Genomic DNA, 27,408 nt, shown 5'->3' with positions numbered 1-27,408 from the left:
GTGGGCTGCGGGAAGCGCGGCGGTCGGCGCGCGGCCCCGGCGTGGGGAGGTGGCGATGCGACGGGAAGAGCAGCGGTGGGGACGCCGGGGGGAGGTGGCGGCGCTGTGCGAAGCGCGGCGGTGCCGACGCGGCGGGAGGTGGGTGCCCGGCGGGAAGAGCCCCGCGCGGCAGCGCTTCCTGGATGCCGCGGCCGGACAAAGCTGAAGCGGCGCCGCGGGCCGAGGCCGGCGGGTTCTCGGCCTGTGCCGGCGTCAGGCCCCCTCCCCGCGCCGGGGCTCGCGCCGCTCGGCCGACCGCTGTCTCCCCGCCCGGCCCATGAGGCCGCTGTGGCTCTGGCCGGGGCTGGGCGGCCGCTCGCTGCCGGGGGCGGCGGCTCCCCGAGAGCGCGGCCCGGGAGCCCGGCGGATGCCCGAGCGGGGAGCGGCTCCCGGCGGGAGGGCGGGGGCTGAGGGGCCCGATGCTGCGGCTGCCTGCGGGAGACGCCCGGCCCGAGGCCCGAGCACCCCAGGTGAGCGGCGGCGGCGGGGCCCCGGGGAGTGTGACGGGGCCCGGGCCCGCTGTGCCGGGAGCGCGGAGGGGAGCCGCCGAGCCGCGCCCCCTTCCTCGCCGGCCGTGCGGGCCCCATCCCGGCCCGGCTCTCCGGGCGGCCCCGGTCCTGCGGGATCCAAGCCGGCCGCCGCCTCCTTGTTGGCGGCCCGGGAGGCCGGACCGGCCGCCTGCAGGTGTCCGTTTCCTGGGCCGCGCCGCGGGGCGAAAGCCCCGGCCGATCGGGCGTGGAAGTCCCAGACCGCGGCGGAGAGACTCGAGGCGTTGAAAGTCCCCCGTAAAACTCGCTGTTTAGCCGTGCCCTGGTTTATAGCTTCGGAGCGAGACCTCAGCCCTGCCCTGGTGTCCTGCACCTGGTGGTGCCGGCTGCTGGGCGAGCCTCCCCTTCGGGGGCTTTCCGCAGCCACTTGAGCTGCGGGGAGGGGGATGGAGGAGCAGGAGCTCCTGGGGTGGGAGCATCCCTGGGCAGACTTCCTCAGCAGCATCAAAGCAAGAAAAGAGCCCTGGTCCATGGAAAGTCAGTGTGGGAAGTGGAAGCCCGTGCATATGTTTGGTCAGGATCAGCACTTGAATCCCCAAACTGAAAACTTGGTCATGGGCGTGTGTGTGGATTTGAACTTTAAATGACAAGGAAAATGTGCGTTAACCTACCTGGATTTGAAATTTTGATGGCTACTTCTGCAAAATATTTTCCCTTCCAATTTTCTAAGCGAATTAAATGCTGGTGATCGGCGCTGGATTGAAAGTCTTGAGCTTGGTTTGTCAACATAAGTAGGTAAAATAGGCAGTGACAATCCAAATTGCTGCCCTCAATCCTGCCAAGTATGTGTCTACTCTGTTTTGGAAGGGACCCCTAAATGGGGTGAGAGAGAGTTTAGTTTTAGTATCCCTGTTTGAACTAGTCTTTGACTTCTGCTGAGACTGTCAATTAGTGTGTAGTGTGATGTGTGCACATGTCCATTAAGTGTACTGGCTTGAATACCAATTAATTACTCGCAGAACAGCCATCCTGTGGAAGTGACTTTGTCGCTACTTTCCAGGGCCATAGTGGACGAAGGGCTTGTCTACACTAGCACTTTACAGTGCTGCAACTTTCTCGCTCAGGGGTGTGAAAAAACACCTCCCTGAGTGCAGCAAGTTTCAGCGCTGTAAAGCGCCAGTGTAGATAGTGCTACAGTGCTGGGTGCCGCGCCCCTCGTGGAGGTGGTTTTTTTTGTGGTTTTTTAACATGGCTTATGTAGTCGCGGCACAGGAACTACACAAGCCATGTTAAAGCGCTGCCACTGTAGACTAGCCCTTAGTGAGTTGAAGGTTCTGTACCTAGTTGAGAGACAAGGTGGGTGAAGTAATATCATTTATTGGACCAGCTTCTGTTGGTGAAAGAGCCAAGCTTTCAGACTACACAGAGCTCTTCTTTAGGACCTGAAGAAGACCTCTGTATCTCCAAAGCTTGTCACTTACACCAACGGTCCAATAAAAGATATTACCTCACCCAGCTTTTCTCTCGAATATCCTGGGACCAACGCAGCTATAACAACAGTGCAAACAACTATTGCCGGTTGAGTCATCTGTTCCATCCAAGAAATATTTAGTTTGATTCTGCCTTTAAAAAATGCGTTTAAATCCATAAACCATAAAAATCAAAATGCCTCTGTGCTGCTGTTCAACTTCTAATATAAACAATCCAGCTACTGACAGTATAGAAGGAACTAATACAGTTATTTGTAATTATGGTGACAGTCTTGTAAAGATATATTTACAGAATCTAGATCACAGTAAAGTGTTTTGATACTTGAGAGGTCTTTTCTAGCTTGTGGTTTATTTAAAAAATGAAATAAAAAATGAAATTAAATAGCTCCCTTCAAAAGGCAAATCTGACAAATCCTAAAAATGGAGACACAAAGCAGATCTCCTTTCTTTTGTACTATAGGGACTGGATATTTCAGCATAAGAGTATGTACAATTACTTTTCATTCAGCAACATTGTTCAATACTTGGGCAGCAGGGAATGAGCTGAGATCTCATTTTTGTCCGTTAGTGTTGATTTTTGTTTCGTTTTATCTAATTTGATCAACATTAGATATATGTTATCTACAAAAATTATGGGTGCCATTTGATAATGGGGGAAAACTATTTTGTCTGCTTAGATTAGTGAGGTGGACATTTTGATTAGTGGACATATGTTGTATACAAATCTTATTTTTCTAGGACTGAACAAACTTAAGAATGATATTCTTTTTGTTTGTTTTTGTAGGATGAATGAAATGAACCTGAGTTCGGTAGGGATGGACCAGCTGACCTCATCCTCTGTGAGCAATGCCCTGCCTGTCTCAGGAAGTCACTTGGGACTGACTGCATCACCCACTCACAATGGCATACCGGCACCAGGTAACTTGGAGAGTTGCAAGAAGGGCTGATACTTGTCACTTGCTATGGATTTGCATTTTGCATAACAGTTGAAAACCAAAGTAGCATAAGTGTGAAGTACTCATAGCTGGATAGAGGCATCTGGGTTTGTCCTCTGAAGGCTGGAGTCCTCAGGGGGTGAAATGAGCAGATTTGACATTTGATCTCGTGGTTGTAAACCACACTGTGGGATGAAGAGACACCTGAAAGTTGTTGCTTGTGTAGACAAGGCAAAAGCAGTGCTTTCTGTGGCAAGAATGGAAGTGTCCCACACAGTTCCTGCCAAAGTTCCTTTTTGTTTTAATAGGGTATTAATGAGCTACCTGTCTCTCTCTCTCTCTCTCTCTCTCTCCTTTTGTGCTGCATTCATCATTGTGGTGTTTGAGTCCCTCGAAATAAGAGCTGCTGCTGAGAAATCTGCCCCAGACTATGTAAAAGCCACGCTCAGATTATATTAAATGATAAAACACACCTCTTTTCCTGACAAGGTTTTCAGGAAGTTGCACAGAAGTGTCCATTACAAGTGAAAACATAAAATAGAGAATGAGACAGTATATAAAAATGCAGCCATAGGGCAGGAGGCCCAGCTAGACCTTAGCAGAACCCCAGATTCTAGAAGGAGTGATATTTCTTCTGGGGATACTCCACCTGCCTCAGCCACTTGGGAAATGGAGCATGACTTCCCAAGGTAGAACCAGCCCCTGGGAGCAGCAGCAAGGCAAGGTGGGTCCAATTAGGACTCCATGCCGTCAGTACCTGCACAGTCCCTTGACCCCAGCAGTGTCAGTGGACTGCTTTTTTACAACTTGAACCCTGGACAGTTTCTGTCTTCTGATCAGTTGTTTGCCCCAGCATCCTCACAGTCCTTCCAGTGTCAGTCTTATCTCCCATGCCCTCCATAGTCCTGAACATCCTTCTTTCTCTCTTCTCCCCTTCCGTCTTTTTTTACCTTCTCCTTTTGCTGTTTATTCCATTCATTCACCCCCTTTGCCCCATCCCAGCCCCATAATAAAATTAATAAACAAAGTTCTGTACTAAAGAAAATGATACACAATTTAAAGAAACTTGAAATGACATTTTCTTAATTAACCAAAAACTTTCAAAAATGTTAAACAAAAAAGCTCTAACTTCTAACAATAAATACAGCCATAATACTTGCACGTACTTGTATCTTAATAAATCAGTAAAAATTATATGTTGGGAGTTCACCTGGAATAAAAATCTGCAGTTACAGAGAAAAGGCAGATGTAGAGCATGCTTTAGGAAACATTGGGTTCTGTTTATCCCTCAGATTGCTCCTGGCAACATTCTAAATATGCACATGAAAGCTGAGACCTTTCATTGTACTAACTAGGGGAAACCCCTATAGTAGACAACATGTAAATTCACATAGCTCAGTGCAGTGTGTGTGGTTTTGGCTGCATAACTCACAGATTCCAAGGACAGAAGGGACCATTGTGATAATCTAGTTTGGCCTAACTCAGGTGATAGAACTTCCCCAAAATAAGTCCTAAAGCATATCTTTTAGCAAAACATCCAATCTTGATTTTAAAATTGGCAGTAATGTCACCATTATCCTTGGAAAATTAGTCCAATGGTTAAGTACCCTCACTGTTAAAAATATATGACTTATTTCCACTCTGAATGTGTTTTGCTTCAGCTTCCAGCCATTGGATCGGGTTATACCTTTGTCAGCTAGATTGAAGAGCCCATTATGAAATATTTGTTCCCCAATTAACTATAATGGGAATTTTGACTATATTCCTACACTGCACTAAACCCGTAAGACTTTAGTAAACGTTTGTCTTGGTTACATGTTCATTAAACTTACATAGTTCCACTGAATTTTAATGGGCATTTTCTTCTTGCAGGCTTGCCTGTTGCAATTCCAAACTTGGGCCCCTCCTTGAGTTCCTTGCCCTCTGCCCTATCTCTGATGCTCCCAATGGGTATTGGGGATCGAGGAGTGATGTGTGGTATACCAGAGAGAAACTACACCCTACCTCCACCACCTTATCCTCACCTGGAGAGCAGCTACTTCAGACACATTCTACCTGGTAAGTAGTATAGCTCTGAAGATTGAAGTTGAGATAGGTGCTGTTACAGAACACCTGAAGAGCTACGTAGCTTTTTTTTCCCCCTTCTGTGCATACTTAAAGACTGTGAAAGAATACTCTTCATGGCATTCCTTATGACAAATTCCCTGGATTCTTCCTCAAGTCTAATATATCCATTCTACATCTATATAAAGTGCAGAAAATTACCATATCATTTAATGCAATGCCCTTCCATTGGAGAGGTGGTGGGGTTCTGGAGGTTGCCTGGGCCGTTTTCTCCCCAGTTTTCTGCACTGGCTGTGGGGAGGGCATGGGGCAAAGGGCCGCTGCCCCTTTCCCGAAAGCTGTGCCCCACCTCCTTCCCCTTAACAGAGTGCTGTGCTCCCTCTGTTTTGCTGAGGCTTCCCAGCTTTTCACAGGCCTCAGCATGGTGACCATATACAGAATGGTGACCCTAAACAGCCAGCACAGGTGCTGGCCTCCTGTCCCTACAGTGCACCATTGGCCTCTCTCCTGAGACTATATGCGAAGGTGCCGGGTGGCTGGTGCTGATGGGCAGGTGCACTAGGATTCAGGTCCTTATATCGGGCTGTCAGTCCCTAGCACAAAAAGGTTTAGGGTTGCTGAAGAAGTGGTGACTTAGCCCTTAGGGAAAAGAGCAAATGCCTTAATGTTACTCTTGAATGATGCTCTCCCAGCTGATCCAGGAGTTGAATAGATGGGTTCTGGAGGAAGAACTGTAGCCAGACATATTGGCTGATACAAATGATTGAAACAAGTGTATAAAATATATATTTTAAAATAAATGGGTAAATCCTGAAGGAGTTCCTCCAGTTTCTTTAATCCTAACAGAAGGATATGGGCATCATCACATAATATGAAATGTTCAGTTCCACTAGCAATCTTTTGAAGACTTCGTTGAGATGTTCTTTTTTATAAGAAAGCAAAGCATACTTATTGCCATGTAAACTCTTTCTGACTCCTTGTACTATGAAGTCTGGGTCAGATGTTGCCAGAGTCTCAGCAATCCTGAGTTTATCAGATTAATAGAGCATTTGCTTTGGTGGGTGGAAACGAGCAAAGGTGATTCATCATAATTTTACAAATTTAAACTGCACCTATATTGCCACTGGGAAAGGTTTATGGTGGTCGCATATTTCTTTGTGATTGGGATGTTTCAGAATTGCCAAGAGTTTGTATTTGTAAGACTTACCTGAGTCTTGTCTCAACTTAATTGAAAATAAATGGGAATGTTTAAAGGAAACTGCAGTTAGACTCATAAAGAGATCTTAATAAAGTGTGATTAAATGGATTGCAGTTGTGGATTGTTTATTACTGTTTGAAAATTGATATTGTAAACTCACCTTCTCTTCTTTTTTTCCTTTTCTCCACCTCTTCCGTTTCATCAGGTATTTTATCTTATTTAGCTGACAGACCTCCACCTCAGTACATCCACCCCAACACTATAAATGTCGATAGCAATCCAGCTTTATCTGTCTCCAATAATCCTTCAGCCCTAGATCCCTTCCAACCCAGTGGAACTGTGGGCCTGGAACCAGGGATTGTCTCCATGGACTCTCGTGCAGTGAACGCACACGGTGCTCAAAGCCTGCATCCTAGTGACAGCCATGAGGTAGCACTGGATACCACAATCGCTATGGAGAGTGTTTCGAGGGTAACCAGTCCGATATCTACTGATGGGATGACTGAGGAGCTTACGATGGATGATGTAGCTGGGGATCATTCACAAATCCCAAATGGCTCCCGGAATCATGCACCATTAGCTGTAGACACGGTAGGCAGTAACTTGGCTTCAGATGCAGTGGGTCATAGTGGTGTCATACCCATTCATGGTAACACTTTGGAGATCCCTGTTGTCATGGAGCCTGACCACATTGCAGGCCGGGTAAGCGGTATATCGGACAGCACACTAAATGACTCCATACATACCGTGGCCATGAGCACCAACTCTGTGAGCGTGGCGCTCTCTACCTCACACAACCTAACTTCCCTGGAATCTGTCTCCTTGCATGAAGTGGGCCTCAGTCTCGAGCCTGTGGCTGTGTCTTCCATAAACCAGGAAGTAGCCATGGGGCCAGGCCATGTGGATGTGTCTTCAGACAGTCTTGCCTTTGTACCATCATCTCTGCAAATGGAAGACTCCAATTCAAACAAGGAGAATATGGCTACCTTGTTTACCATATGTGAGTGTGCCAGTGTGCTTGCTTCTACCTCTGGGTAGCATTTATCATGTAACTGTTATAAGGGGTGCGAATATCAAGACTATTGCAGCGAGCCTCATAGACGTCTTTTAGTGGGGGTGGGGAATCCGTTAAGACCATTAAACAAACCCAAAAAAGCTGGGAAAATTTGCAGTTGAGGATGATTAAACCTCCAACAACTAGGTATAATGGGTTACCATTTTAACATCATTCTGTTGTATCTGTCTTCTCACTTTGCCTGGAGGTTGGAATCTTAATCATTACCCTGTGAACTTTTTGGCTTTTGTGGATTTCTTGACCTTTAATGTCCTTTAAGAAAGAAATTTATTGCATGAATTTTTTAATTTGACAAGTTTTAATTACATCACATGTATATATCCATGATTATAGCATAGAATGACTTGTAAAGAGCCATGAGAAATGAGGCACTCAACAGAAAATCCAGAAAGGAGGGGAAGGGACGTTCTTCTAACTTTTCCAATGAGCCCTATAAAAGGGTTTTTGTGTTTTGAGGCTAACTGATCTTTCAAGAGGAGGAGTTCGGGACTTGCTCTAGAGCCTGTCATCCCTCCTGGACTGCCTGAAGGGTAGTGCTTGAGATTATCACAAAGTTCATTTCCTGTGGCGGAGATCTGTGTCTGTCTAGTACTTCCACCACCTGTCTGTCTGGCTTGCTGCCACTTAACTGTGAGGCTGGATTTTAATATGAAGGCCTTTAAATTTCAGCATCATGGTCATTATCTGGTTTTCATCTTTCTCTGTCCTACTACACCTCATCAGAATCCCCGATCGACTAGTCAAGCATTTGAAGAAGAAACACATTTAGTTTAAAAATCTCCACATTTTGCATGATTTTATGTGCATGTAGAGATTTTTTTAATCTGATCTCTTTGATATCAAATGATTGTAGGGACTTGACAAAGCATAAATTGATGGCATTGCTGAATGCTACTCTTGTGTGTCTACACTACTCAAAAAAAGTATGCTCTTATTTCGGGTTAGTTAACCTGGGATTGAAACAGTGGTGTAGACACAGCAACTGTTTTTAATGGCGGTTAGCAGCTTGGTATGGGCTTTAACTTGAGCTGCTAACCTCAGTTAAAAGCAGAGTTGCTGTGTCTAAACTGCTGTTTCAACCCCAATTAGGTAATGCAGGTTAGCTAACCCAGATTAAGAGCACACCTTTTTTTGGCAGTGTAGACATATCTTATGTTTTATTGTAAAGAATAACTTTTCAGCTGAAAGCTTTCATTTTGGCTTTTCATTTTACTTCTTAATAAAATGAGTTTGTGGCCAGATACATGAAAGTAAGGAGGGAAGAGATTTTTTTCCAGTTACTTCAAGCGTGATTTCTTTTCCGTGGTTACTGTGGGAGATTGGTGCCTCTTTTCAGTGCCTCCATTTTACAAATAGGGAAAATAGAAAGCACACACCAAGGCTAATAACTACTCAGATATCTTGAGGCTAAAATTATTATTTGTAAAATACTTTGAGATTCTCTAGATAGGAGTACTAATGTTCAGATAAAGTATGGGCAATGAATTTTCTCATCCATTCCACTACAAGATGTAGATGTCCAGTTTTTTTTTTTTTAAGTTAATGATGCCATTCTAAATGTTGTATTTTCATTCATTTCCACACTTTCTTTCAGTTGTTGAACTAGGGGCTATTTCACGTTATCAACCTGTTACTGCAATTGCTCTAAACATGAGTGTCATCCTTATGCATTAATCCATTCTAATGTCAGCCCTACACACTCATCCATCCAGCAATGGATGTGGATGTGATCATATAGTCATTCAATATGTATTTCATACAGGGTCACATTATGATACCATTATTCATTTTGGGGGCAGACCATCAGCTGGTATAAATTGTCATAGCTCTGTTGACTTTATGGGAGCTGTGACAGGTTATACCAGCTGATCACCTGCCACACTGAATATACCTAATACCACCATTAGTCCTCCTGGAGTTGGTGAGACCACTTGGGGAGGTACTACTCACTCTGAGTAAGATTATTGCAATTTGACCCATAACACATTAATTCCAGGATGCACACACAAATCTGCCATTGTTTAATTTTTATGTAGCATCTTTCCAGGTGAAGAGATGAGGTATTATGGAGGGGTGAGGATTGTCAGCTCTGTTCATAATGAAGTAGAGCAGCAAACTCTTTATGTGACAGTCAGTCATAGTGTAAAATACTTCTCCCGATTGTATTTAAAGTGGATGGAAATAATTTTCAATAGTGTTCTATAGAGATTTATGTTTAGTGACAGCTATTGGAAATTACTCCACTGAGTGCTCTTGGGAACAAATTTTCATTCCTTTCACTGGCATTCCATAAATTCAATTTTAGTGATAGACTTCACACAGTATAAATATATATGAATAAGTTCCTCTACAGGGGTTTTAGTTTCTGCTGGAGTGAAGGTGTTCGTGTGGCAAGATCATAGACAGGAAGCTTAAAAAAAAAACCCTTTAAGATGGTGGTGAAATGGAAGAATCCTGAAGTCTTAGCCTCCCTTCACTAAAAAATTCTACACACATAAGCAGTCTACATGTTACTTGTCAGATGTGCTGAATATGCAAGTCAGAAAGATGGCTAACTGCCAGTATTTTTTAACTGCCAGTAAATCTTACTCCACCTGTGATTTCAAATGAAGCTGTTTTTTCTACCACTTGGATCAGTACCAGTAAAAAGGATGCTGCAATAAGAACTCTGCTCCAGTTTTGTTGCTGATGCATAAGGAAGAATAGACTTCCTTTTTCATATACTGGATATGCAGGGATAAGGTTAGAAAAACTTGTTAAAGTCAGTAAAGTAGGCAGAGGCATCACAAAGCAAATCTGTGTGGAGTAAGAAGGGGCCATTTTTATGTAGTAGCTCTTCTGACTAAAACAACATATTAATCTTAATGAGGTTAAAATCCAATGAAGCTGATGAGTTACCAGTCAGAAGAAGCCTGTAGTCTGATCCTGGTAGGATTTCTCCATTCCCAGCTCTGTCATAGATTTCTTATGTGACTTTGGACAAGGCCCTAATTTCTCTTGCTTCCATTCACCACCTATAAAAGGGGTATAATAGTATTTCCTTCCACCCTATGTCTGTCAGTGGGGCCTTGTGTCATTTGGGCCTTCTAGGTGTTACTGTAATACAAATAATAAATAATACCTCACTGAACTGTGTTGTCCTTTTTCTACACGCACAGGGTGCACGCTGTGTGACAAGGCCTACCCATCAGACTGCCCAGATCATGGGCCAGTAACCTTCATTCCTGACACCCCAATAGAGAGCCGAGCCAGACTTTCTCTCCCAAAACAGCTTGTTCTCCGGCAGTCTATCACGGCACCTGAAGTAGGTAAGGAAGATCTATTTATCGTATATCTCTACACAGCAGTAAAACAAACCCCAGTGATATTAACATAGTTATGGAACACAATTGAAAAGGGTCTACACATTAAGAAGGTGACTCCAGAGGTGTTCCCCTCAGACAGTCACCATGATCACTTACAGTGCGCAAAGTCTTGGTCTGCAGCCATGTTTTTGGGCTTTGCCTAGACTAGGGTTTTAGGGTGGCTTATTAAATGTGTTAGCTAACACTGGATAGTCTTGTGTAGACAAGGCAGTGTGTATTTTATGATGTGCTAGACTGGTCGGATTGAAGGCTGGAGCAAAGCCTAAGCTTCAACTCACCCTGTTTAGCACATGTTAAAGTATATACTGCCTTGTCTGCACTAGACTTTTCGGACGTGTTTGCTAATGTGTTGTAACATACTTTTAATGTCTAGTCTAGCCAAAACGTTAGCGCAGGAAATTTATTTGTTTCTCTTTAGTAGCCGTTCAGCAATAAGTAGGTCCTGCAGTATTCCTGTCTAGGCAAAATATATTCTGTTTTCAATGCTGGAAATGTTGCACAGCCACAATAAGTGAAGTATACATGTAAAACATAACTTTAGACTTGCATATTTCATTCAAGGAGGTATTTAGTCTCTTTTAGAAGAGATTGTTGATGTGTGGAAGAGTAAGGAGCCAGCATTTCTGAAAGAAGGCTCCATTCAGATCGAACAAGATCCAGGTGGTGTAAATCTCCATAGCTCCACTGAAGTCAAAGAAACTAGACGGACTTAAACCAGTTGAAGAACTGACATGTTCTCTCTTGACATGGTCAGTATTACCAATCCTTCCCTACCTTGAGTCTTCTTTTTTGAGGAAGATTATCAAAGAGATTGTGATGAGGCAGCTCTAGCAATAATGAGCCCTAACTTTCCTAACACCGGTCAGTTTGGTTTTAGACCTGAATATGGTATAGAGGTTGTACTAGTTGTGGTGGAAGATTATCTCCTGGCCATGGATGAAGATCAGGTTTCCAATATGATGCCACGGTGCTAGACCTACTAGCAGCTTTAGTACTGTTGATGTGCCAGCAGACCCTAGCTGGGTTGATTGACTTGCTTTTGAGTCTGTGCAATCCATTTTTATTTTTGGGGAAGCCACCTGGGGTGTGGGAGGAGATAGTATTGGATGATTGCTCATCTGCTTTAAAAATTCTCTTTTAATGGGTTTTATTAAGTTATCCTTCCTGTTTATTAGATAGTTAAGGGAGTCAGTGAAGCAGACTGGCTCTGTTACCTTCAGTATGAGGATTACACCCAGATTCAGGACTCCATGTCATCAAATCCAGACACTGCAGTTAAGTAACTTTCCCAGTGTCTGGCTGAAATTGGAGCTTGACAAGAGCAAGCTGCTTGAGGCTTAACTTAGATAAGATAGAGATACCAATTGTAGTTTGGGGGAAACAATCAGAAGGAACAGCGGAGTTGATATCTGACCACTATTCATCAGTTAGGGCTGGTCTACACTGGGAATTTATATCGGCATAGCTATGTCTCAGAGGTGTGAAAAATCCACACTCCTGAGAGACATCGCTATGCCGACCTTCCGGTGTAGACAGCGCAAGGTCAACATAGCTACCGCCTCTTGGGGAAGTGGATTACCATGCTGATGAGAGAACCTCTCCTGTTGGTGTAGGTAGTGTCTACAAACAAGCGCTAGAGGCACAGCTGCAGTGGTTTAGTGTGGACATACCTTCAGGTTTGCAGTCTGGGAGTCTTGCTGAATCCCTAGTTGCTTCTGGATGTTCTGGTAGTAGAATTGCTCAAGTGCCGTCTTTTCCATCTGCACTTGGCAGATTGGTTGTGACCTTCCCTTTAGATGTGGACCTCGTTATTATAATCCATTTTTTGTCACTTTAAGATTGGATTATTGCACTGCACTCGCCAAGGGTCTGAAGACTAGTTGGAAATTTCAGCTAGAGAAGCTGGTTTGCTTAGTGATGCTTCTTGTTGGGAACAGATTACCCTTGTGCTCTGTGAGCTTTCCGCTTTGCTCCTGGAAGCTATCAAATGTATTGGTGTGGGGCTATAAATATAAATGTTTAATAATAATAATCTGGATACAGGAATTTCTCTGCTCATCACAGAAATACATTTGTCTCTGATGAGAAATGCAGAAGCTACTTAAAAGTGCCCAGCAACAATTCTGGCAATTCGTGGGGATTAGGTAGGCTAAATTCATGGGAATTAGGTAGGTACTGAAATGATAATTTTCTGGTTCTGCAGAAAATGCAATAAAATTTTTAATGGGCATAAATGGTCAGGACCTTAGTTTTACAGCTCATCTGAAAGTAAATGACTTGCTTTAGAAGCCAAAAATAAATATTGTAATTAGAACAAAATGGCTCCCAGGGGCGTTATATGATGGTGGTGGCACTTGTTTCTATAATAATTGTATCCCATTTGTGGAATACAAGGTTTTATGGTCTGATGCCCAGGTATAACCCTCAGAACATTATCTCACAAACATTGCATCTTTTAGTTGTTTGACTTGTTGTTTAAATAATTGATTCTGCAGTCAGTGCCTTTCTGCTGATAGGTGTATGGACTCGGGAGACCATTCCTGTGAGGACTTGCTTTGGACCTCTGATTGGGCAACAGAGTCACTCTTTGGAAGTAGCAGATTGGACAGACAAGACAACCAATCACATTTGGAAGGTCAGCGTATGTCAAGTCTCCCTAAATCTTATGTCAGTGTCAAAACTGCCAGTTAGTGGTAGTTTTAACTGTGACTTGAATGCTCTCTTCTCTTTAACCCACCCCCAAATCAAAGCGGTTTTTGTGGGGGGTATATGTATATCAGGGGTCAGAAACCTATGGCATGTATGCCAAAGGTGGCACGCAAGATGATTTTGAGTGGCACTCACACTGCCCGGGTCCCGGCCACCAGTCCCGGGGGCTCTGCTGCCATCCTGGGGTCCCAGATGCCGGTCCCATCCGCCAGCCCTGCTCAGCCTGCTGCGGGTCTCGGCCACCAGTCCTGGGGGCTCTATTGCCATCCTGGGGTCCCGGCCGCCGGCCCGGGGCTCTGTAGCTGGCCCCAGCCTGGGGCAGTGAGGTGTGCGGACAGGCAAGAGGGGGTGCAGCTCAGCACCCCCACCTTAAAAATAGTTCCAGCGCCACTCTACTGGAATATTTTTAAGTCCTGATTTGCTGCTTACATCACTATCACGTCACATGGAACAGCGCATTGCTTTTGACATCGTGTGTGCCATCTGTCGCGATTTCTTTTTTCCACTGTAAGTTGAGGGGTACATGTGACAAAATGTCAGCTCCTAAGAAAGCAAAGTTAGATGTCCATTCATTCAGCCTTCTTGGACAGACACATTGGATTTATTCAAAAGAAGGACCATGCTGTATGTGCTTTCTGTTTGTCGCACATCAAGTGTTCGACATTTTCAAACGAAGCATGAGAGAACCTTTCTTGATGAAGCAGACAAGACTCAATCGATCAAAAAGGCGGTAGCAGGATATGAAAAGCAAAGCAGTGTTTTTAAAATGCTTAAGTGTAAGTTAAAATCAAGCCGCAGAAGGAAGTTACAAGATTGCACAGTGCATTGCAAAAAACGGAAAGCCGTTTACAGATGGGGAATATATAAAAGAAGTTTTCCTCAGCAGTTCAGAGGTTTTGTTTAATGATTTGCCAAATAAAGATGCGTATCTAGAATAAAAGAACTGCCTGTCTCTGCCACAACAGTTGAGAGATGCGTAAGCGAAATGGCAGAAACATTAACGAAAAGCAGACAACTGCATTAAAAGACAGCAGTGTTTAGCGTTGCCGTTGATGAGAGCGTGGATATAAACAGTGTTCCACGTTTGGCAGTTGTTGCAAGATATTGTGCTTCCGATGAAATCCAAGAGGAACTTTGTTGCCTAAAATCCCTGCATGGCGCAACAAAGGGGGAAGATATAGCAGAAACTTTTGTAAACCATTTTGAAGAATGAGGAGTTGACATCAGAAAAATATTTTGTGTGACAACAGATGGTGCTCCTCCCATGGTCGGAAAACAGAAGGGATTTGTAAAGTTACTTGAAGATCAAATTGGCCGCCCGACAGTCAAATTTCACTGTATTATCCATCAAGAAATACTGTATGCTACAATTTCTAATTGAGAGCTTAATAATGTGATGAATACAGTGGTGCAAATTGTGAATGTCCTTGTTGCTCGATCTGCTTTGACTCTCAGACAGTTTCAAGAACTGCTAGAAGAGATGGACATTTCTTATAATGACATTCCACTTCACAGCAACATTTGGTGGCTAAGTCGTGGCAAGGTTTTGGTGTGCTTTGTAAACTGTTTTGATGCAATCAAGGCCTTTTTGTCGGAAAAATGACAAAACTACCCCGAACTGGATGATGACAAATGGCTGTGTAAGCTCATGTTTCTAACTGACATCACCTCTCACCTAAACGAACTCAACCTCCATCTCCAAGGTGCAGGGCAAACGATTCTGGATCTTTATGAAACCTGGAAGGCATTTGTTGTATAACTAGCATTTTTTTCTCGGGATATTTGAACTTCGACTTTCCGCTACTTCAAACACGTAAAAGAGCTATTGGCATGTTGCACTGTCAGTGTTGATGAGATTGGAATGTACATGCAAGAATTGGAATCATAATTTTCTGACAGATTTCAAGATTTCCAGTGATTTGGCTCAATGCTTTCTTTTCTAATTAAACCTGAAAAGTTCAATGAAAGCGACTTGGATTTGTCTGTATTTCAGTGGATGGGTGTTGAAGATTTCAAAATGCAGCTCATTCAGTTAAAACGCTCAGAATTGTGGGCATCAAAGTTTGGAGATCTGCAAAGTGCACTTAAAGCTACTGAGAGAGATCATGGGGCCTCTATTCTGACCTGCTAGACCTCACTGCCAGTGAAATTTAACTGTTTGAAGAAAATTGCGTTTGCAGTTCTTTCAGCATTTAGATCCACATACCTGTGTGAACAGGTATTTTCACACATGAAATCTGTCCTCTGTCCCTCTCGGAGCCGGTTAACAACTGATCACTCACAAGCCTGTGTGCAGCTTCAAGTATCCAAATACATGCCAGACATTGGAAAACTCAGCAAGGAAAAGATCACACTAAACTATAAGATCTGCATTTTAATTTAATTTTAAATGAAGCTTCTTAAACATTTTAAAAACCTTATTTACTTTATATACAACAATAGTTTAGTTATATATTATACAGAGACACCTTCTAAAAACGTTAAAATGTATTACTGGCACATGAAACCTTAAATTAGAGAGAATAAATTAGACTGGGCACACCACTTCTGAAAGGTTGCTGACCCCTGATGTATATGATACCAGCTGTGCAATATGGCCTTTGCCAGGCCACTAGTGACAGCTGATATAACACAATGCACTGACAGTTAAACTTGTAACATAATGGAACATTCTCTAGTCTAGGGCTAGGTCCTGGAGTGGGCTATTTGTGATGACCAATATTCCATAGTGTTGCACACTGAGTTCTCATTTGTACTTCTGGAATCAGCACTGTTTTATTTGGTTACATTGCAGACTTGTGTGGAGTCCCCACCAAAGTGATAGGTCATTTGATGTAGAAAAGCACTTAAAACCTTTAGTTTTCCTTTCCGGGCCATCCATAAGTGTCATCAAGGTTTCCTGATCTCTCAAGGTCAACTGATTCTGACACCCTTGACTTTTTAGCACCAGCTCTGTCACTCTTGACTTTCTAATACCATCAACTCTACATGTGGCAGTGAAGTACTGAGGATCCAGCTGTGCAAGTCCAGGAGAAACACATGCAGTGGGATTCTGTTCCTAGTTTAAATGGCTCAGAGGTCTGCAGATCTATCTAGAATGACCAAGTCTGATGCTGAAATCCTGGCACTACTGACACTGTAATCCCTGATTCTTTGGTGTCTACTGAGTCATCACTCCCAAATCTGGGTCTCTTATCCCAGAAGTGTGTTTTCCCTCCAGTGTCAGATACGTAGTCTTATCTAAATAGTACCCAGAGGTGATGTCTGCTGATGGTTTACTTGAAGGACCTGCAAGATAGTTGAATGAGGATATAGGTATTCCTTTTGTGGGAGTCCCTCTAGACAAAATCAGTAGAACTGTTTCTGAAACCAGGTCAGGGTTCTTAGTAGGAGCTGCCATGAGCTTTCTTTGCTCTGAAACCCTAGCTGAGATTTCCTTGTGCCAAGATACCCTCAGCACTGAAACCTTGGAAACCATTCCCAGGCCCTGACAGGTGGCTTCAGTACCTACTGAGTCTCATTCAGTGCTGCAACTCTGGGAATGAATACAATTGCTAATCCAGTGCTAATGTCCTGACTTTGAAACCATCCAAGGCCATTGGTACCCAGAGACAGCTAGGTTCCAAACACCAGTGTCAGTGCTTTGTTCTGAAGACAGGCCACAAAAAGCTTTCCTGGAGTCCACACCCCTATCATCTTCTGATGCTGGATTACTGGTTCTGCATGCTTCTTCTGTTTATGTTCAGTCAACTGCATATTGACAGCTCTGAGCTTCCAAGGAGCAATGCTTTATTATTTAAAGAAGAAAAAAAAAAGTGGCAGCCTCTCCAGGACCATGCTGCCTTTGCACCAGAAGTCTCAGTTCTGATTAGATTAAGCCATCTGGTGCCATGTCTTTGGAATCTATTCTACTGCATTGCCAGGAAGACCTTGGATTTTCATCCTCTGTGTGTAGCAGGCAATCTGTGTCAGGTACAGGTCCTGTGAAAGTGTCTTCATATTGTTTTAAACTTCCCTCCAGTCTCAGTGCCCAGTGGGAAAGCACTTAATGTGTAAAACTGGGATTCTCAGCTGACATTAAGAACAGTTCCTTGGGATTTTTGATGTGTTTGCTATTCGTTGGCCAGTCAGCACATAGCAATTGCTACCAATAAGGTGACACTGGCATTATATTCTCTCTCCTTGTGGTATAGCCATATTATTCCAGTTCAACTCACCACAAATATCCATGGGATACTTTCATTTAAGCAGCAAATTAAAAAAAAAAAAAAAAAAAAAAAAGAGAGTGAGAGCGGGTGTGTGAACTGTTTCCTGATGTGTCATGGACATCAGGTCATTGGTGCATTCATGTCTATAGCTAGATTTTGATACACAGACAGGCTCCTTACCAGTGGTACCTGGTGTTACTTTTATCCAGACTTATGTCTATGACCACCATAAAACTGATTGATTACAAAGGCAACATTCTTTCTTGACAGTACGCTGTCTCAATTAATCTCTTTTTTCATCTTACACTGGCTGCTAACTTGTCTATATTTCCCCAAGTCTCCCTTATGCCCAAGTGAGGACTTGCACATGTTCATTCATCTGCTAACGTCTAACATAGTCAACTGATCCAAAGGCAGCATCCAGTGCATGTCTTACGGTTTGTTTGTTTGTTTTTTTTCATAGAATTTGCAAAGCTGTTACTCGAAACTGTAGGTGTCTGCAGCAAAAAAATTCTCTCACTGAGGTTTGATCTGTAAGAGTGAAATGTTGTAACTTCTTTTGACACGCCACGTAGTTTTATCAATTTTGTATTCCTTGTTCACCTAGAACTCCTCAGCCCTCCTTTCTATAGTATTTGTACTGCTAATCTCCACAAGCAGTAGTACGCAGAGGCCACTCGAAGAGAGAGGTTACTTACCAGCAGTTGTTCTTCAAAAATGTCAAATCTGCATATTCACTCTCCATCCCAAATTCTCAGGTCAAGAATTCCAAACTTAGGAAAGCAGCTGAGGGATGGATGGGGCCACTCTCATTTTTATACCCTTGGAACTCTCCATGATGGGGAGGGAGGGTGAATGGCCACAATCAACATTACTGTAAAGATTTCCCACAGCTTGATGCCAGGAGGCACCAGTCCAACAAGGGTGACTATGCAGAGGTAACAATCTTAAAGACTAACAGTTAATTCAGGCCAACGAATCATTTTAACCTTCATTCTGGTGTACATACTTACACCCTCACTTACCTCCCTGCAATCTTTTTCTCATTTTAACGCTCTTAGAGGTGATGAAAAATGAACTGCATTCATTCATTGTCAATCAGATAAACCTTTGTTAACTGCAGTTACTGACTATCATTTAAAAAATATTTAAAAATACAGTGGTTAATATTTGAGCTGTGTGGAGCAAATAGCTGGAGAGAGCCACAAGATACCACTGTTCCTGAAGCTTGGCCTGTTAGAAAAGCAGATGAAAATATTTGTCAAAATCCTAAATGGAAGCGGGGAGGAGAAAAATATTCAAATAAATGAGCAGATTTAAGACTAGTGATTGCGGTGTCAGGCATCACCATACGTCAGTCTCTAGCTTGGTTCCCAGGGGTCAGGATGTTTGTGCTAACCTGAGGAGTGGGGGGGCGCAGGTGGGGGAGGGATTTGTGATGTGGTGGTGGTGGCGGCGGCTCCCATTAGGAATATGAGGTCCCAATGGTGTATGACTCTTTTCTCTCTACACCAAGGATTTGTGATTGTTGCAAGGCCTGTTCGATGGAGGGATCAGGGAACTTCTGTGCAAGGTACAGTGTTACCCTCTGAGGTTGAAGACAAGCTTGGAGAAGAAATGACGTTAAATCACTTCTTGTCGCTTAGGTGCCCCTATATTGTTATGGCTTGGTTCACCATTGGGGGCAGCACGGGAAAGACACAGTGAAGTCAGATACCAGTTGTGTGGGAGGAAAGCAATTCCTCTCCTAAAGAAATGGATGAGCTCTGACCAAAGTCATTGCCACTTATTATCCTGACACTGTTTGTTTTGTCTTTGCTGTCAGATGTACCACAATGGCGTCCTGGAGTTCTACATCATTACAACTGATGAAAACGAGTGTAACTGGATGATGTTTGTACGCAGAGCCCGGTGAGAGCTACGTTTACCCAGATTGAGCAGATTTGGACCCTATGGTGTTGTCCTTTATTAAAAAAAAAAAAAAAGACTGCATTATTTGTGCTACCATAATGCATAGGAGCCCCATGCACCTGTGGTCCAGCATTCCATTGTGCTAGGCACTGTACAAACACAGAACAAAAAGACAGTCCGTACCATAAAAAGCTTATGATCTATGATAAGGCAAGAGACAACAGATGGATACAGACAGATGGGGGGGGGGGGGAGAGGAGGGGTTTGATACGTACAAGGAAACAATGAGACATTGTCTAAATAGACCAGACAGACACGGGGTGGGGGTGGGGGTAGAACACAAGTAGAGTGAACGTGTTGGTGGCAAATGTCATGTTAGTTCCGTTATTTGTTTATTTGGAAGGGGTTATTTACAAGGGGATCAACTAAATGGAAGGAAAAGGGAAAGTGAGGGGTAGGGATACAGGGCAGGGGAGTAGGGGCAGGCGTGTAGTGAAGCTGGGGTTAAAGGACTGTGAGGGAGGGGGAGGGTTGGTGCAAACAGCCAGTCCCCTGGACTCCATGTGACTCTGAAGTCTGCCCATGGCCTAGAGAAATTTTGAAGAGTGAATGTGCAGCCCACTGCAGTGGCTGCCCTATGTGATAATTAAAGAGTGGTGCTGAGTGAGCCTTTGAGGGATTTCTAGGAAGCTGGGATTGTTGCTAGGAGAAAATCAGTAAAGCAGCAAGCAAGAGACTGGGCAGGGTATTACGGGGGAAACTAATTATATGGTAAAGCATCACTCCAAACCTGTGAATTGAATCTAGTCATTTGTCCTTTTAAGCCTTATGCCAGCTGCTGCTTTTGTGAATATGGTGGTCTCTTGTTGTCTCTTCCCTTCCTCACACCTTTTAAAATATATCTGTTAAGATAGCATTTGCTTGCATTTTTGCTTTATACCTTTACTGATAAGATGCTCCAGGTACTGCAATGTGGGCCAGCACCATCCCTTTGTTCTGGGGTTCACTACCTTTCTCCTAATCCCTACTGATAGCTATACCTTTTTCTCTACCTGGGAGTCTGCAAGGAGAGGTGTGCAAACTGATGTTAATATTGGCTCATGAGTGGGTCAGAAGGAAGGATATAATATTTTCCCTATTACTCCATGAGCCACAAAGCAGGTCTCCTCTGTAATTCACTTCATCAGGCTAGTGAGCGGGAATCAAGTTGTTCCTGGCTTTGGGTCTTCTAGCAAAGTGGTGCAGTGCTGCTTGCGTGTTCTACCTAGTTGATCTGCAAGGCTAGCAAGACACTATTGCCTCCTGGAAAACTTTGCAAGTGCTTTAAATTCAGTTAATTCTGCTTATAAGACTCATTTTGTATTTCTCTTCCCTTGCCTTTTTTATTAGGGGCATTAGCATGAAAAAGGGTCTTAGTTCTCTTAAGAGGTCATCTGCTCGATACCTCCAGTTTGCTCTCTCTGATGTCAGTTGTTTTCACAGCAACCAATTGTGATGTCACAAATACTCAATGACTTTATAGGGAACTAAGCAATAGGAATAAATGAGCTTCATGTCATCATCCCTAGTAATAAAGAATGAGGGAAGTGGTAGAATTGCAGTTGAGAAGAACTGTTTCTGAAATGAAAATTCTCCACAGGATGCTGAGAGTTCTTTAAGGAGATTCCATTGTCTTTTAGTACTACTGATAGCTTGGGAACAAAAAGCAAAGCTGACAATTTTGAAAGGTGTTTAAAGTCTCCTTTGTTGGTGTAGGAATCGGGAAGAGCAGAATCTGGTAGCTTATCCCCATGATGGAAAAATGTACTTCTGCACCTCACGGGACATCCCTCCTGAACAAGAGCTTCTCTTTTATTACAGTCGGGATTATGCTAGACAGATTGGTAAGAAGACAGGCACATTTATTTGCTTTTACAAAGTCGAACATGAGCTCCCTTTTATATGCTGCCTCTGGGATGTGAGTTGGGATTTCCTTAAGTTTTTTGTCAGCACTTGGTAGTGAGTGGCATTGTATTCCTATAAATTCCAATTCACTACGTGTAAATAACAGGTTCTTCACTATTGCTATCACAGCCCTTTAATTTCTCTCTGATCAGAATGAAAAGATTTCATATTCCAGTGGGACAGAGAGAGTTGTTTCTCTGTCATCCATAACTTGGGAGAGGCAATAATAGGATGTGTAAGATCCTCAAGATTTTGAGTGGTCATAACAGATATTGGTGTAACTCTTCATAGTTTAAATTTCCACATAACAAATGATGGTGAACTTAGCGCTCGCAGAAGGATGAGGGCACTGAGCCAAACTATTGTATAGTACCAAATGCAGTGCAAGCTTCCCTTCACCTGCATGGCTTAGTTGAGAGCCTGATAGATGCCAGCACTGATTAACAAGGGAACTCTAGGTCCACCTTTAGTTTTCAAGCAGGAGGAACCAAGCACAAAGGAGGAAAGAATTTAAAATGACTGTTGCTTGTTCATTGGACTTCAAGGGTTGGAGGATGCTGCTCCTGCCCATAATTCTGTTAGACTATGATAGACCAAAATCTAAAGTCCTTATCCAGCTGTATTTAATCTTTATTGAGGCAAAACTTCCATTGAAGTTAAGAACTGAATAAGATCTACCAGAATTTGGCTCAGTACTATTACTACGATTAATATATTACACTTATATAATGCCTTTCATCCAAGGATCCCAAACACTTTACAAATGTGAATATGTATCACTATCACCCTTTTACAGGTGGGGAAACCGAGACACAGAAACTTGTTCAAGGTAGCACAGCGAGTGACTGAGTCAGTGAAAGAATTCTGATTTCCCAGACCTTTGTCTGTTGAGCTTATTACTTCACTTGAAGTGCAGTTCATCCATCCTGTAGCTTATGAATAACTTTAGTTGGTGTTCCCAAGGTTCGTGGGTAGAACAGGTACCATAAGCCACTGTAGTCTGTTGATACCCTTTGAAGCATGCATAAAACTCAATTTAACAAGCTGTAGAAAAACCACAGCACTTGATTATATGTAATATCAGAGAAATTGGGGAAAGTATGCAGCCATGTTATAAAGTGGGCCAGCAAATGTTTTGAGTGTGTGAAGGAATGGTGTGTCTAATCAAAAGAAATGCTTTTGGGTTACAGGAGTCCCTGAACACCCAGATGTGCACGTCTGTCACTGTGGAAAAGAATGCACTTCCTACACAGAGTTTAAGGCCCATCTGAGCAGTCACATCCATAACCACCTCCCCAGCCAGGGGCACAGCAGCAATCATGGATCGGGCCACAGTAAGGAAAGGAAGTGGAAGTGCTCCATGTGCCCCCAAGCTTTCATTTCTCCTTCCAAACTTCATGTCCATTTCATGGGACACATGGGCATGAAGCCACACAAGTGCGATTTCTGTAGCAAAGCTTTCAGCGATCCCAGCAACCTCCGGACTCACCTCAAGATACACACAGGTAAGGCAGATGGCCTGAGTTGGACTTTAAGCTGCCATTTCACAAAGTGTTGTTTGAATTGAAGTAAACTTACTGCTGGCAAAAGGTGCCAGATTATCAGCCCCAGAGACTGAAATCCTTTGTTCATTCACAAAATAGGCCCTATACATACAGCAGCAATGCACTTACCCCAGCTGCTGCCTCTATGTGCTTCAGCCTTGACCTGGAAGCACTGTCTCTGTCTCCAGGTACTGATAACGCCCCCAGCACCTCAGTATCCAGGGCCTGCCTATGGATTGAGAGAGTAACAGTCTCCAGGTCCATTCAGTTCTTGACCTTACGTGCTGAGACTGCTAACATGAGTGCCGGTTATGTTGGGGGTTTTGTGATGTGGACACCTATCCACTAGGAACTGAACTAAGACCACCATCTCATTTCCATGTCAACTGCTGAACACTTGTCAGGTGGTAATTGCCTTTACTCAGTAATCCATCTGTGCCAGCTTTAACTCCTCAGTCACTGGTTTAATCACATTGAGGTACATAACCAAGCCTTTATCCAGACTCTTCATTCCTCAGAGGCTAAATCTAAATAAGCTGTCAGTCTGTGAATGGCACCAGTTACATATTGCTTGAGGTTTATGGCTTCAGCCCGAAATCCTAGGACAAATTACTTTGCTCTGCACGATAGGACTATAGGAGCCACAAAGTAGGCTTGTTTACGACATGAACTTTTTAAAGGCAGGAAATTGAAAGGTAAATATCTTTGCAGACTGCCTTAGTTAAATGGATACCTGGTGGTGGTGGTAATTACTAATTCCTATATATAACTTTTCATCAGTATAGCTCAAAGTTTTTGTTGTAAGCATCATTATCCCCATTTTACAGAGGGGAAACTGGAACAGAGCGGTAAAGGGATGTAAGAACATAAGAATGGCATCCTGTCTCCCGACTGTGGCCAATTCCAGGTGCTATGAACAGAACAGGGCAATTATCAACTGATCCATCCACTGTTGTCTAGTCCCAACATCTGGCAGTCAGCTATCTTGGCTAAAAGCCATTAGTAGACTTGCCCAAGATTACCCAGAAGGCCAAACCAGAATAGGACTGAGGCAGTGTTTGAGTGTTCAGTGTCCCAATTCTTAACCTTGCAATACCAGTCTTCAGGTCAAGTACTGAACACTCAATGACAGCACTCTAACTGTAAGAGTACTTTCCATTCAGATGTACCCCAAAGTGCTTAAAATATTTGATTATACAAACTGTTCATTAGATTTACCTTATCTACGCTGCAATTGCAAAGGCAATTGCACAGCGTCTCTGGGTGTCCTGCCTCTTTATAAAGCTCCCAGCTCTGGAGTGATTGAATTGAGCTCAGGTGTCAAATTTTGATTTCTTGCATGGCTAGCCCAGACTGTTGTTTTAATAAGTCATCACGCTGAGTTTGAAACAGAGCTGCAGAAATAGACAGGTGAATTCTTAATCTGTTTCAAGGAAAGATTTTTCTGAAGTGAATGATGGGGTTTTTTTGCAGACGTCATTGTCACTGTGTGTGTGTGCAATTCTAGGTCAGAAAAATTATCGCTGCGCCCTCTGTGACAAGTCGTTCACCCAAAAGGCTCACCTGGAATCGCACATGGTTATCCACACCGGGGAGAAGAACCTGAAGTGCGATTACTGTGATAAGCTGTTCATGCGGAGGCAGGACCTCAAGCAGCATGTACTCACCCACACACAGTAAGTGACCTCAAGTATGGCAGCTAACCAGCAGGAAGTCTAGAGCAGGCCTATGGCGTAAACAATACAGAATACTTTGTGGACATGCTCAGAAAATAAATATCACTCTAGGTTATGGGGAAGTGCATCTTGATCAACTCTAGGATGGCTGTGTTATTGGCCATCTGTTGGGGATGGAATATTTTGACAGGAAAGCTACCATTGAACCTTCCAAGGCTTCTGCGAAATTTGCTTTTCTTACTAGAGAGAAAACCCAAATCATCCTGCTTGCATTGTGTAATAGCATTCTCAACCCTCAGTTTTGGGAAGGAAGGTAATCCACTGATTTTTGTCCCTAATTCTCAGCGGAAAACTCTCCAAGTTCCAGTGTGACCATGCAGAATCAGAAAGCATGCCACAGCCTCTCACTAGCATTCTCACCTATCAGCTCCTCATCCCAGTCTTTGTCCAAGCAGTCCCAGTCTCCACCCTGAGATCCGCAGCCAATCGGTCTTCCCCTGCCCCCTGAGCTCCTTGCTGAATCTAATGCCTCCACCCATCCCCCTCCCAGTTCTTGTCCTTTCTGCATTTGTCAGGCCGATTTATTTTCCACAGCGTCTGAGCTAGTTAGGGAGTATTTGACAGCACAGGACAGGGAGTCTCCCTGGTATCACAGCAGCTGGCCATGAGCACCAATGCTGACCCCGGTATGGAGCAGTGCAGACAGAATCTTTAGAGAATTTAGCTGCCAAACTCTTAGTATGTGTCTACTGAACAGAGATTTTTCAAAGAAATAATTTTGCCAAATTTGGACAGTTCTTCCTGGGAACAACAGGCAGATCCCTGGTACCAGGGTAACCATCCTTCCAAGTTCCTGTGCCAGTATGGAGTTTTGGTTAACCAAACTGTTCTGGTCAATGAATTCTACCCTAGAAGAGCTTTATAACGAGGCTATACAGTTGTTGGCCCTAGAAGATTTATTGCCAGTGTGACAAAGCAACCTACACTGAGGATATGGAGCCTTTGTGTGCACACAGTGGCTTGTAAACCCTGTGCAGATGTCTCACCCCATATGTGAAATCATTTGTAAACTGGTTTCTTTTAATCACTGTTATAATGTGCTTCCTATTTTAAGCAACCCCCTTTCTCCAAACTCCTCTAATCACTTAAACAAGACCTGTTAATGTATAGCTGCTGTGTCTCATGAGGAAAACCAAACTTTTTTTCAATCCCTTGTAGAGAACGGCAGATCAAGTGTCCCAGGTGTGACAAGCTGTTCCTGAGGACAAATCACCTGAAGAAACATCTCAACTCCCATGAAGGAAAGAGGGACTATGTGTGTGAAAAATGCTCCAAGGCTTATCTAACCAAATATCACCTCACTCGCCACCTAAAAATCTGTAAAGGCCCCACATCCAGTCTCTCAGCCCAGGAAGAGGAGGATTCGGAGGAGGAAGAATTAATAGAGTCAGTGAGGACTGAAGACTGTAGGATTAACAGTGGAGTGTATTCGACAGATGACTCTCTCTCTGGACATAAGTGATGGAAGAGGGAGGAAAAGTCACTCCCCTTTCCCCAAGCATCATGTTTTTATCAATGAAACATTATATCCCTATTTAATAAGCCCTATGGCTAAAACTCTGAATGAGAATGGATGACGCACTTATCAGTTGACAAGGAACAGTTTCTAGTAAGGAGATCATAAAAATACACTGTGCACAGACTGACTCTTGTCTTTCGTATATTTTGTTCATAAACACTGACAGGATAAGAGAGTCACCTTGCTCCGTTCTTTGGATGGAAGAATCATGAAACAAAAATGAGATTTGGTTACCATAGGAACCTGTGAGCCAACATCTTGAACTGCCAAAGCCATGAAAGTATGTTGGGGATTTAAAAGAAAAAAAAGATTGTGTATTTTGACACTTTAATTCAAAGGGGTTTGTGTTCTCTCTCTGAGGCTCAGAGCATAATATAGAGAATTCGAATGCTCAGCTTTCCTTCTAGAAGTACAAATTAAATGCTTTGGTTAAAAAATAGTCTGTGAAATCAGCACTCATGGTGGATAACACAATTACCTGAGCACAAAATTGTACAGGAGACCAACATTTGGCTTTCAGATAAGTGTTGCCTCTTAATTTCCAGTTCAATAGGAGATGAGGCATGTAGTGATCCTACTTAATTCCATATGTTCAGTTTTAATGGGTTGACTTGGCTTTCAGAACACCAGAGGCTTGAAATTGTCCAGCTAGTTTATATTATTCATTATTAAGCTGTAAACCGTAGCCACGTAAGGTGCTGGTGATGATGGGAGGGTTTGCTGCTAATGTATTTATGGAATGAAAATGTATTTCATTCAAACCTGTTTTCCTTTTGGAAAAATTAAAATGTGGCTCTTTTCTAAGGTGCTCTCTCGTAATTACAAGTCTCCCTTTTGAAAGTTTCTGAATTTATGTTTTTCCAGACCACAATGGAAAAATGCAGATCCTCAGTGTATGTCTCAACATGTGTCACACTCCTAACCCAATTCTGCCTTTGTAGGGCTTGCTGGTACTGTCCCCATGCAGTTAAGCATTATACACAAACGTTATTTTGAAAAACTGTCATTTCAGAGCCAGTTTTAATAAAATGGCTGCTGAGGGCCTGTCAACCAAGTTGAATTTAACATCAAGCATGGCAAAAGGAGCACTCTGGTTATTCTTAACAGTCTCTTACTCAATTACTTGAAAACTGTAGAGCTTCCTCTGGGAAAGAACAGTTTGAAGAGAGATACCACAGCTGAG

General features: G+C 43.3%; 1 protein-coding gene across 4 annotated transcripts; it reads left to right on the top strand.

Moving 5' to 3' along the window:
• PRDM4 (PR/SET domain 4) lies at positions 1–27,029 on the top strand. Of its 4 annotated transcripts, none has more exons than XM_043542366.1 (11): positions 1–138; positions 2,802–2,935; positions 4,825–5,010; positions 6,420–7,214; positions 10,448–10,597; positions 13,171–13,289; positions 19,397–19,482; positions 21,238–21,365; positions 22,617–22,931; positions 24,478–24,646; positions 25,865–27,029. In XM_043542366.1, exons 1-11 carry the CDS (start codon positions 56–58, stop codon positions 26,166–26,168), a joined length of 2,469 nt encoding a protein of 822 aa, XP_043398301.1. In that variant the 5' UTR covers positions 1–55; the 3' UTR covers positions 26,169–27,029. The 4 variants fall into 4 exon arrangements, with proteins under 4 accessions (XP_043398301.1, XP_043398297.1, XP_037736268.1 ...); XM_043542362.1 differs by having other exon boundaries at positions 41–138; positions 13,150–13,289; XM_037880340.2 differs by lacking the exon at positions 1–138 and adding an exon at positions 178–509 and having other exon boundaries at positions 13,150–13,289.
• Positions 27,030–27,408: the final 379 nt, after the last annotated feature.

Source organism: Chelonia mydas, chromosome 1, assembly GCF_015237465.2.
Source record: "Chelonia mydas isolate rCheMyd1 chromosome 1, rCheMyd1.pri.v2, whole genome shotgun sequence".
NCBI lineage: Eukaryota > Metazoa > Chordata > Testudines > Cheloniidae > Chelonia > Chelonia mydas.
The sequence above is the reverse complement of the archived record's forward strand: the minus strand, read 5'-3'. Positions and strand labels throughout refer to the sequence as shown.

What these genes read in the sequence shown, in the direction of transcription:
- PRDM4 (XM_043542362.1), top strand. Translation starts at nt 56, where the DNA reads ATGCGACGGGAAGAGCAGCGGTGGGGACGCCGGGGGGAGGTGGCGGCG. An exon ending in CGGTGCCGACGCGGCGGGAG is followed by an intron (nt 139 to 2,801) that starts GTGGGTGCCCGG and finishes TTGTTTTTGTAG; the next exon opens with GATGAATGAAATGAACCTGA. An exon ending in CATGTACTCACCCACACACA is followed by an intron (nt 24,647 to 25,864) that starts GTAAGTGACCTC and finishes AATCCCTTGTAG; the next exon opens with AGAACGGCAGATCAAGTGTC.